The sequence below is a fragment of the Hipposideros armiger genome, unplaced genomic scaffold (genome assembly GCF_001890085.2).
Source record: "Hipposideros armiger isolate ML-2016 unplaced genomic scaffold, ASM189008v1 scaffold_82, whole genome shotgun sequence".
In the NCBI taxonomy this organism is placed as follows: domain Eukaryota; kingdom Metazoa; phylum Chordata; class Mammalia; order Chiroptera; family Hipposideridae; genus Hipposideros; species Hipposideros armiger.
In genome coordinates this window covers 3,122,479-3,134,289 of record NW_017731432.1, presented here as the reverse complement: position 1 = coordinate 3,134,289, position 11,811 = coordinate 3,122,479, and the positions used below count along the sequence as shown (strand labels likewise).

At 56.1% G+C, this 11,811-nt stretch overlaps 1 protein-coding gene across 22 annotated transcripts in view; it reads right to left on the bottom strand.

The window, feature by feature from the left end:
- The window catches only part of PTPRF (protein tyrosine phosphatase receptor type F), an 84,622-nt gene that overhangs the window by 66,720 nt on the left and 6,091 nt on the right, over nucleotides 1-11,811 (bottom strand). For all 22 annotated transcript variants that reach the window (XM_019643735.1, XM_019643741.1, XM_019643737.1 and 19 more), the window contains one exon: nucleotides 5,098-5,233. In XM_019643735.1, the coding sequence (XP_019499280.1) occupies nucleotides 5,098-5,188 (91 nt within the window). In that variant the 5' untranslated portion in view covers nucleotides 5,189-5,233. Of the gene's footprint in view, nucleotides 1-5,097; nucleotides 5,234-11,811 lie in introns of those variants that run through there.

The following is an 11,811-nucleotide window of genomic DNA, read 5'->3' as shown; positions in this document are numbered from 1 at the left end:
GCGGGGCCTCAGCGCCAAACAAAGACCCAGAAACTGGGGAGAGCCAGGTACGGGTCATGAGAGAGAGTCAGAGAAGGGGAAAGGCCTTAGAACTGTGTGGAGGCTGGACGGGGCCCAAGGCCTGGGGCCACGGAAGAGGCAGAACACCCCTTGGAGGTTGGAAAGGGGCCAGTCCCCAGCCGGCCCACCCACCCACCAGACTCTGGAAAGACTGGCAATTGCTGCCCAAGCCTGGTGCAGCCCAGGGGGCAGGCCCTTCCCCTCAGTCTGGCCTCATCCTGGCGTCCCTCAAACCCACCCCCACCACTACCTCTAACCCACCAGAGGGCACCTCACACAAGCACGGAGCCAAACCAAACTCCAGCTCATCCTTGTCTGAAAGCCCTGCCAAGCCCTCGCCCCTTCTGTTCACCAGGCGGACCTGTGGGGAGCACAAATCTGACCAGGTTTCTCCCCAGCTCCAAACCCTGTGTTTGTCTGTCTCCCCACCCCACCTCCCCTCTCTTGCTTCCACTAACCTCTCCAGGCTCACCTTTCTTGACTCTTTCAAAAAAGAGCATCTGCCATGGCCCGAGGCCTATCCTGGAACACAGCTCAGCCCTGGTGGACTGGCCACCCGCCACCCAGGCCTACTCCGACAGGCCAGGCCCGTGGGCACCTCCTTGCCTTTGCGTGTGTCCTGCCCCCCTCAGGTGTTCCACCCCCCACCCCCAGGCCTGTGGGAGCCTGCTCTGCATCCCTAAGCCCCTGGGTTTCCCATCCCAGCACTGATCATCATATGCCATGGTGACTGGTTAGGTCCCCAGGCAGGTGGGCAAAACTAGGCACTTGACCATGCTGCCCAGGACTGACCCAGAGCTGTTCAGTGAGGATCTGAACAGAACTTCTGAGACCACGTGCCAAGAGGGGATTTCGGCTCCACCGGAATGTGACTCTGCCTGTGCCCCTCTCCCACCACGTGGGTGGCACAGCCTTTTGGGCAGCAGATTCCGGGAACATGCCCTATGACACTCTCAGGCAGCACAGACCATGCAAGGTGGGAGGGAGTGGCCTATGGAAAGCAAACAGTAGGCTGGGCTGGGGGTGGGTGGGCATACTTCCCAGCGTCCAGCCCTGGGGACAAACTGGGCCACCTCCAAACTCCTCCATGGGAGACAGAGGGCTACTTTGTGCCTTCCCTGCAGCGCTTGCATACACACTACACAAACAGCACACGGAAGCAGAGAGCAGACACGGAAGCAGAGAGCAGACATGCAGCAGCGAGGGACTGCCAGGCAGGGGAGGGAGCTCCGGAGGAGGCGGATTTCCCAGGCAGGCCCTCAACCGTCTAATGAGCTGGGGACTCATTACTGCTGGCTCTTGTGACTGCTCCTGGCACCCCCCCGAGGGAGCCCACTCAGAGACAACCCTGTGTCCTCCAGGACACACAGGGAGCCCTACGAGGTCACGGCCTCAGACAGGGGAAGCACATACTAGGTGCCAGGTGCCTGGAACATGTGACCTCAGTTAACCTTTCCAGGCAGGCGTGATCACCCTCATGGTGCAACAGAAAACTAGGCCCGAGAGAGAAAGCAACCTGCTGCAAGTTCCACAGAGGGCAGAGTCTAGACGGAAAGCAGGTCCTGCCTACCCACCTGTAAGGACAAGGGGGAGGACAACGCAGAACTGTGTGCAGTGCCCTGCCATGTTCCAGCGCCACAGGATCTGGGGGGCAGGGGAATATGATAGACGCATCCTCAGCTACTCAGGCACTTGTCCCCATCTACCACCCGCCCCTCCAGCCATTAGGCATCCTGCTCTGGGCTCCTAAGATTCCAAGTAACTGGACCATAACCCGAACCCCATTCACACCTCGTCAACTGGTCCTGCCTCCCTGCCTCTGTCCCAAGCTGCCTGGGGACAAACGGGGATGGTTCTCACTGTGGCTCTCCCAGAAGCGCCACGGGCTTGTCCCTGCTTCTTCCCCCAATCTCGTCTCATTATGCAATGCCCCCAATTAGCAAATGCCCACCCACCCTTCAGGGCCCCCCCTCTTCCAGGAAGCTTCCCAGCCCTCCTCCGAAGATGCTTAGGTCACTGCCTCTGTGCTCCAACACAGCACACACTGTGGTGACCCACACCGCAGGTTCCAAATGCAGGCCTGTGTGGATTCTTCCCACCCAGCGCCTGACACACACGGCAGAGCAACAGAAACCTCTTCCTGTTCAGGACCACCTCTGGCCCCACAAGCCTCCCCCTTGAGAAGCCGCCAAGCCCCAGCCTGGGGGACCTGCCCAAGCCCCTCGTGCCTAGGTCCCCATTGGAGCTGACTCAGCATTGACACTGGGACCTCTGGGCTAACTCTTAGCAGCTGCTTCTCCACCCCATTTCCCTCCGCTCCCCTCAGAGGCCAGGGCCCCCATTCATTTGTCTCGTTAAGAGGCCTATAGAAACACATTTGTCCGCTCCGCGCTTCACTGCTCCGGTCGTCAATTCTCTGGGGTGCCTGCCCTACCTTTCGCAGTAGCTCTGTCCATGTTTGCCGCTCGACCCTGGCTAGAAGTCTCCCAAGCCTGGCCAAGGCAGGGGGACAGATCTAAGTGTGCAGCGTAAGGCAGGCCTGTAGGACAGACTCTGCCTGCCGGGGCCAGGTCACCATGGCCCGCAGCTCTCTACCTGGGAGCAGTGCCCAACTCACCTATTTCAGGGTCTCCAGCTGGTACCTACATACAAGGCCCTGGCCTTTGGGCTCTGGTCCTTAAGGGAATAATAGCATGAGGGTTTTTGGACTCTGCTGTATACACTGTTCTGCTCTGCCTCAATTTCTATTGGGGGTCCAGGCCTGACTCTACCCCTTCACTCACTCACCTACCACACTCCAGGACCTAACCTAGACAATAGCCTGAGCACCCCCGAACTCACCGTCCAAGGGGACAGGCAGGCCCAAAGCAGATGGTCACAATCATGCAATCCGAGGGGAACACAGACTAGCAGCACATGACCCAGGCGCATGGAGGAAGCGAGGCTCCAGGAGGGCAGGAACTGTTCAGGTGAAGGGCATGGGGACATGTTCCAAGCAGAGGCAACAGAAGGAGCAGAGGCCTGGGGAGCATGGGAGCAACTAAGAGAAGACAACATGGGCAGGGGTGTGGGGTAGTGGGCAGAGTGCAGATGAGATCGGCAGGGGCTAGACAACGCAGCGCCCGGAGAAGGGTTGAGACCCCCTAGGCTTGATCCTGACGGCAACAGGGGAAGAGAGTGAGGGGTGACATAATCAGGCTTTCATTTTACAACATGACTCCTACTTTGGAATGGAGAATGGATTATAAGGACGAGAATGGAGGCAGGGAAGCTATCAGGAAGCTGTTGCATACAAAAGCCCAAACCAGAGCTGAGGGTGGCTTGGGTGAATGCAGCGCAGAGAGAAGTGGATACATTCCAAAGATATTTAGAAGGTAGAAACAAGAGAAGCTGGTGATGGATTAGATGTGTGGGGTATGAGGGAGGAGGCTGGGAGGAGGCCCAGGTTTCTGACTTGGGTGGCTGGGTGGGTGGTAATGCCATTCGCCAGGAGAACACAGGAAGACGAGCAGGTTTGGGGGGGATGAGAGCGAGGGATACAGGTTGGGGCATGTTGGGTCTGAAGCTGGAGGGTAAGGCAGTTATTCTCCTAGGATGTGTTGACTCTGAAAGCCTAGCTGGGCGGCCTTCCTTCTGCCCTCAAGCTCCCAACTGAAGGCCCTGAGAGTGTCCAGGGTGGGGTTGGGGGAGGAAGACAGTACTGCAATGTCCAAGAGCTACTGACCACACCTGACTCTGGACAAGCCTTCGCCTTCCTGCCAACGTGGGCGTCACACCCGGTGACTTCTATCCCTACCTGCCCCAGCAGCCCCAACCAGGCCCGGAGACCACCCCTACCCCCAAACCCCACCCTATGCAGGCTTGCCCAGCCCTCTCATTGCCAGCACCTCAATGCTCCTACTACCCCTCACCCCCACACCCCAGGAGGAATGCCCTCCCCTTCCTCCTGCCCTTCCAGCCCTACCAGGGCCCAGCTTAGGAGGACAAAGGGCGGGAGCTCCAGTCCAACCCCTCTCCAGATCTGGTCCTGAATAATTAATGAGCCATTAGGAGAAAGGGCCTGGGTGGGGCAAGGAAAGATCTTCGCCTAGAGACTTGGGGAAGCGGATAAGGGAAACCCTATGGCCTGCTGACCCCCAGGGTGACCCCTGGGTTGGCCCCTGGCCATCTCTGGGCTCCTGACAGGCTGGGAACAGCCTCCTCCCCCAGGGACCTTGGCTCCGACCTCGCCCCTCCCCCTCAGTGTACAGATTGGTTAAATAGGCTCCGTGCCCCGCCTCCCACCGGTAACCAAGCAGTGGTAACCATGGTGACGGGGCGGGCTGCGGCCAGTCTCCTAGTGCCAGGCAGGGGGAAGGGCAGCAAGAAAGGGACCAAAGTTCTGAGTTGGATCTGAGCAGGGAACAATCCCACCTCCCCCAACACACACAGAGAGGGGCACTGGAGCCTAGCTTCCTCCTGGCCCAGTGCAATCTTCCCGATTCCCAGGGCTGAGGGGCTGGGAAAGGGGGAGGGGCTGTCTCCACACCTGGATACCCAGGGTCTAGCCATGGGGCTTCCGAGCCCTCTCTGGACCTGTGGATACATGTGGCATCCCATTCCCACATCTATACACACTCCTTGTGTGTTGCCACAACCCCTTCCCATGCCAACCCCAACATGGCTCATACTGTGCCTTCTGCACAGATCTGCAGTGGCAGACACGGTACACGCCTGAGCACGTTACCCAATGACCACATGAATCCTGGACATGTCTCACCCCCAGCCCATAAAACAGGGTCACGCTTAGACATGCCCCACCCTGCAGTGCCTTAAGGGACACACAGGATGCACCCAGGAAGCATGGGGCTGGGGCACTCCTTGAATGGCGGCTCTCCACGCATGTGAGGAGGTTCTCTATAGGAAAGAAGGTCTACAAGGGTATCTAGCCACCCTGTCTTTCCTAGTAGCAGGTCCTGTTCTCCATCCCAGAGTCCTGCTAGGAGGGGCGGATGCCGTTTAACCTGGAGATCCCACACCTTGAGGGGTCAGACTTACTGTCACCATGGGCGCCTGCCACCAAACCAAGCATCACGAGTGCAGGCACAAGGGGCACCATTGTCCTCCCTGGGACTGGTTCAGGGGTCATCCAGGGCTCCAGCACCACGGCCAGCCACAGCCCAGGACAAGCTACCTGTGATGGAGAGAAGGGCAGAGCCAGTTAGCTGGTATCCACCAGTGTCCCTATTGCCCACCCACGCTACCTCCTGGTCTCACTCACACCCAATCCCCTGCTCGTCACTGAGCATCCAGAGCCCAGTTCAACAGACCCCCGCTTTGGACTGTCCAGTGACCACCCAGACCTTCTGACCCGTGTGACCACCCAGGCTCCTCAATGACCCCCCCCCCAAAAAAATAGCCAAATAGTCACACTGTAGGGAGAGAGTAGTCCTTAAATCTGAATGGGGACAGGGGTCTACTGAGACCAGGGAATGTGCAGGGATGCTCTGTCCCAAACCTTGAATTTCCAACTTGCCTCCATAAGGAGACAGGAACAGGGAAATGAGGTCAGAGAGACAGAGAAACCAAACAAAACAAGACAGGGACAGGGAACAGGGAACAGGGAGAAGTTAGCAGACCCATACGGGCTAGGGACTCCAGAGAGTCCCTGGGGCACCGTGTTTCCCCTCCTCTCCCAGCGAAAGGAGGCAGAAGGCCAGACCCCACATGCTGAGTGCAGACCCCAGAGCACAAACTAGGTAATGGCAGACAGGATCCAGGTATCAGGGGCTGAAAGCCAAAGCCACAACCTGTCCGGGCACGCCAGGACACACGCTTAGCAAGTTGCAGCTGCCCGCCTGGCCACCCTCATCCTACCCAATTCCCATGGCACCTTCCCACTCCAAAGGGAAACTACAGGGAGGCCCTACGGGCCAGGAATGGAGGTATGGGACCCTAAGATTCAGCCCCACACCTCTTCTGCCCTTGTCCCAACAGGGCCGCAGGCAAACGTCAGGGCACCACATGCTCAAAAGTGCCATCTGCGCTGAGGCAGGCACCTGGGCAGAGGAAAGACTGCATTTTGGACTGGCTGAACGCCTCCAGGCCTTTGCTCACAGGGCTCCTCTCCCGGTGTTCCATCCCCACTCTGCCAGGCACCCACCACCTAGTACAAATACACTGCTCCCACTCCCCAGCCCCGACGGGGAGCTCCTGAGGGTCTCTCTCCTGTGTCCTCCACATAGTGGGGCTTTAGGGGATTCGTACCAGTGCCCATCAGCTTTGCTCATACCTTGCTCTGGGCAGGGGCTGGCATATGGTAAGTCCCTCAATTAATGCTCTAAAACACCACAAGACATAGAGGGGGAGTGGCTGACGGTGAACACACATTGGGGTCCTGCACTGGTACCCACTGACTCTGGTGGGAGAGTCGTAATCACAGTCAGGTGGCAGCTGACCCACAGTTATAAGAGAATCTGCAAGGAGGTGACAGGACGGGTGAACATGAAGGGGTGCAGCTCAAAGACGGACCTGCTCCTTCCTAGAACCTGAGCCCTAGTCTCAACTGAGGCAGTCACAGGTCTTGAGGTCAGAGGACAGTAGGTGAGCAAAGGTGCTGGGACCAAGCAGGCAGGACTGTGAAGTGGAACGGGGGCTGAACACTAAGGGAAAAGGGTGGGAGATGTCCCTTGTCCCAGATCTTGCCTAAAGTCTGAGACAGGAGCTGAGCAACAAAAGGAAGACAGTTGAAGGGGCCTGGTGGGCATCCAGCCCCATCTACACCATGCCTGGGCTTCCCCGCTCCGCGATCACAGCTCAGGTGGCTGAGGCCAGGAGAGAGGGCGCCCCCACAATGATGCCCTCTGTGGCCAATTTGGAATGGAGGTCACATATCACAAAGCTCTGTCTGGACTTGGTCATCATGGTACAGTGGTACAGTACAGCGGTGCAGCCAACAACAGAATTCAATGTCCCAGCAGACATCAGGTGGCGAATTGCCCAGCCAGGCTGTCATGGGGGGGCATGGTCCCCAGACACAATCATCCTGTAGCCCCTGGTAGAGATATCAGGTTCATAACTCAGTGGTGTGTTGTACCAAGAACAGGGACAAAGAGGCTCAGGTATAAGCACCCGGTGTGAACCCCCTCAGTACAGACATCATGGGGGTCCATCTCCCTGGGACAGACATAAAGAGTATGAAACCATATAGAACAGATATTATGGAAGTATAATTGCACAGCGTAGTCACGCTGGAATGTAACTCCCCAGTACAATCATCACCGAGGCTTAATCCCCTGTAGCTGTCTTGGTACACACAGTAGTGTAACTCCCAGGTGCAGACATCACAGAGGTGTAGCCGTCTGGTCCAGACATCAACATAGGTGTAGACAGACAGTACAGACATCATGGGTGTGTAGCTGCCTGATAGACATTATAGAGTATAACTCCCCAGTACATTATCATAGAGGTGTAATCCCCCGTTATAGGCCTCATGGAGGTGTCAGTATCTGGTACCAATATGAAAGGGATATATGTCCCCAATATAGCCATCCTGGGGGCATAACTCCAGAGCAGACATGTGGGACAATCTTGGATGAGATTCTGACCACGGGTGTCAGAGAACCTGGGCCTCTGGTAACCCTACCCCAATGTGACAAAGACAAGTAGCCCTTACTTGGGGACACCAGGGACCCCCTGCGTATCCAGGTCTGGAGTGTTCAGGACACTGTTCAGATCCAGAAAGCAGGACAGACAAAGGTGGAGAACTCGAAAAAATATTTCCTCCCCAGAGAGCTCTGCCAGCAGCCCATGGACACAGGGACACAGCTGCCCAGAGAGAAGGAGAGACACTGGGACACACAAACACAGACACATACTCAGGAACTACTCAGGCAACCACATAGCTGTCCAAGCCAGGGCCTCTCCCTCACCAGCTCCTGGTGTGGGCAAGCTGCCTCCTGCCCCAGACTCGGCATAGCGCCTGCCCCGTGTCAGGCAGTGCAGGCCGCTCTCAGCTCTGGGGCCCCCTTGTCAGAGTCCTGGATCCCTGGGCCTGCCCCCACTCCAGTGCTCAGGGTCACCTGTGGCGAGAAGGTAGGAGAGAAGCAGGGAGGCAGGACCCACGCTAGCTTGCCTTGCTGAGGTTGCCGAGAACCTCCTGAATCCAGCGCGACAGTGTTAAGAGCAGACCGTCCACTTCCACCAGCATGGCTGGGTGAGCCTGGGCTTTTTACGCCTGAGATGAAAACAAGGCCTGAACATTTGCACACTCAGGCATGTCTCTGAATTGCACTGCGGACCATCGGTTCTACCAAACTGACATACTTGGGCAGGAAAACAACTCCATACTGTATGATACTGTAGAATATAACTGGATGTAATTTTTCTACATTCAGAACGGTTTTAATATATCCTTTTTCATTGCTACGTCAGTGCAAAGCTGCCAACTGTCCTTTCTTGGGAAGAACTGTCCTTTATTCTCAAATTTTGTCCTTGGTGTTAAAATGTCCTTTCTTGTATGAAATGATGGTGAGAGCAAACAGCAGTTTTTGTTTTTACAGTATCCTTAGTTGGCAAAATTAAAAATTGCCAACCCCACGTCTGGCCCCCAAGTACTTTTGGAAATTGTACTGGTTTGTGAAACCAAAGGGAAAAGGGAGGAGGAGCAGGCACCACACACGCCACAGGAGTCAAACATTAACGTTACGGAAATGCACGTTCTACAGAGGTCACATCACTTCCACGCAGCCCAACCTAACACCCCTATCAGCCTTAGAGCACCCCCCCAGACTATGTGATGTGAGAGACTGGGGCGGGGGAGGTTTACTGGCTGGAGAACAGCTGGGATCACTGCGAGTCCTCATGAATATGCAAACACAGATTGATTTGTTTCTCTTGGGCACGTGTTATTATTCACAAATATTAATTAATCTCCAAATACCACCTGTTTCTCCAGCCTCCTCCCTGTGCCAGGGCCCTTGCTCCCAGGAGCCTGGGGCCCCCAAATGGACCCCAGCAGGAGGAGTATGCAGGGCCCCACGGAGCACTGGCCAAGGGAAGAGGCTGGTGCTCGGGCAAGAGAAGCCTGAGGGCAGGGAGAGCTGGGAGCTGTTCATCTTCTAATCAGCGAGCCCTTTTGTCATGTCCTGGACAGTTCACCGTGTGGCACTGCAGCAGCAGCCACGGAGGCGGAAACAGGCTTGTTACACTTGGGAAGGGAAAACCAACATGTTTCCAACTCTCACCAAACCAACCGCCAGATTATGATGGGAATAAATCACAGGCTCAGCGGCGACCCCGGCCCAGGGGAAGGAGGCAGCCAGCAGCAGGCTGCCTTCCGCTCGCAGCCAGTTGGCCAGTCTGTGAGGGCAGCCGGGGAGAGCCCGCCTGCCCTCTTGCAGCTGGGCGCCCTCCTCTCGCGAAGCCCTCAGCTTCTCAGTTTCCCCTGAGAATGGAAGGGGGATTAGGAAGTGTCTCAGAGTCTCTGGGGGTGTCACAAGGTCCAGCAGAGGCTTAGCTCTGGGGGCAGAACAAGGGGACCAGCAGAGGTCCCTTCCTACAGCTATAATCTCTGAGCCACCAGCCAGCAGCCTCCTTCCTTGGGAGAGCGAAGCCTCCCCTGGGGTAATGCTCACCCAGGTGGCTGCCTCCGGGCCTCTGCACTTGTTGTTCTCTCTGTGGGGATGAATGCCCTTCTCCTGCCCCCAGCCACCTACTCGCCCTTCAGAACTCAGCTCACGTGGCCCATAACTGAAAATCTTCCCTGACTGGTCCCCCCCAGTATTCCAGGTTTGTACAGATTAGTGAAGGCAGCAAGAGGTGGTATAGACCAGTGGTTCTCAATCCAAGGTGATCCTGTCCCCTGTGGGATATAAGGCACTGTCTGGAGGCATTTGTCAAGACTGGGGATGAAGGGGGGTGGGGGACACACGCAGGTGCTACTACCATCTAGTGGGAAAAACAAGGGGTACTGCTAGACATTCTATAATAACAGGCCAGCCCCCACAACAATAGATTATCTGGTCCAATGTCAACAGTACTGAGGTTGAAAAGCCCTGATCTAGACAGCGAGATCTTTTGCTGATGTAGCCGAGGGCCCACCCTGGCCCTGCCCTAGAACCCAGTCCCCTACGAGCACCCTGGGCCCCGTGCCCAGGAAGGCCACGGCCTGACTTTACTTTTTTTTTTTTTTTTGGCTGAGCCATCCTGCCACCTGTTGGCAGCTCAGCTCGGGCCGGGAATCGAACCGCTGTTGCTCAGGGCTCACACTCTTGAGCAAGCTCTTAACCAACTGAACCACTCGGCCGGCCCTATGACTTTACTCTTGTATTAGCTGTCCCTGGGCCTCAGGATCTCAGAGCATCTTCCCCTTCCTCTCCCCCTCCAAGTCAGCCTTGTCTCCAGAAGCCAAGCTGTACAGCACATCCCACTCTTACCCCTTTAGACACACCAGCACCAAGTGGCCTCCCCAGAGGATAGAGGGTTCCACTTGCAGGCATCTTTTCTGGTGAGGCTGGGCTTCCAGGTAGGTCAGACCCATCATCTCAAATGGATAGGTAAAGGGACACACGGTGTTCCCTTATCCACCCTCCCCATCGGACCTTTCCAACTTGTGACAAGGCCCTTCCTGCTGCAGTTTCTAAATAACCCCAATGGCCATCTCATCACGCACAGGGTCAGGCCCCCAGCAAACACCAAATACACATTTATTTCGCTTCCCTGCCCAGGCCAGACCCTTCTCTTCCGTGCCTTCTTCATTCAGCCCTCCACGCAGAACTGACCGGTGAGCCTGCTGGGCCCTGAGCCGGGAGGCAGGGTGATAACCAAGACAGTCATGGGCTCTGCCTTCAAGGAGCTCACAGAGGATAGCTCAACTAGAACTCATCCTCCCTGATCCCACTCCTCCTCCAGGTCCCCATTTCAGTGACAGCAATGCCATCAACCTGGGCACCCAAGCCAGCCAGTCCTCCTCTAATTCTCTTCCCTTCATCCCACACACCCAGGTGGTAAGTTTCGACCTGCCTCGCATCCATCCAAACGACCACGCTGTCAGTAAGGCCTCATCACCGCCCACCTCTTTAGTGGGCTTCCTGACTCCGGTCACTCCCTTCCAATCCACCCTACACACAAACTAATGCCCCGTTAGCTTACAAAAATGCAAATCTGATCATGTCGCACAAGCACAGCTTGTTTGCTACTTTATTCCACAGTAGACACACAGACAATGTTTCCTAAATAGATAAAAGGATGGGCAAATGGATAGATGAATGCATGGATGTTGCTTCTCTGCTTAAGAACCTTCAATGCCTCCATGTCACCCTCAGGAAAAAGTCCAGTGTCATTAGCCTGACATCCAAGGCTCATCATGCTCTGATTCGAATCTAACTCTCCAACCTCATTCCCTACAACTCCAACCCACCCACTTGTGCTTTTGCAGAAAGAAAAGAGAAGCAGACCTCAGGGAGGCAAGGAGGGATATGCCCCGGGTCCTGTGGGGACCCTACTCCTTCTACCACAGGAGTAGGGAACAGTCTCTTATATAGAAACACGGCGAATGGAAAAGCAGACAATACTGGCGTTAAGTCCCAGGATGTCACCAGGAAGCCTATTTCACACCTACAGCAGCTGACAAGCTGTATATCAGTCTTTACCCACCATCATCATCCATTCTGGTCAGAAACCTGGGCAGCATCCCTGACACCTCCCCTCCCTCATGCCCCACATTCAATCCTTCACCCTGTCCTGCCTACTCCACTTCCCTAAATAGCACTC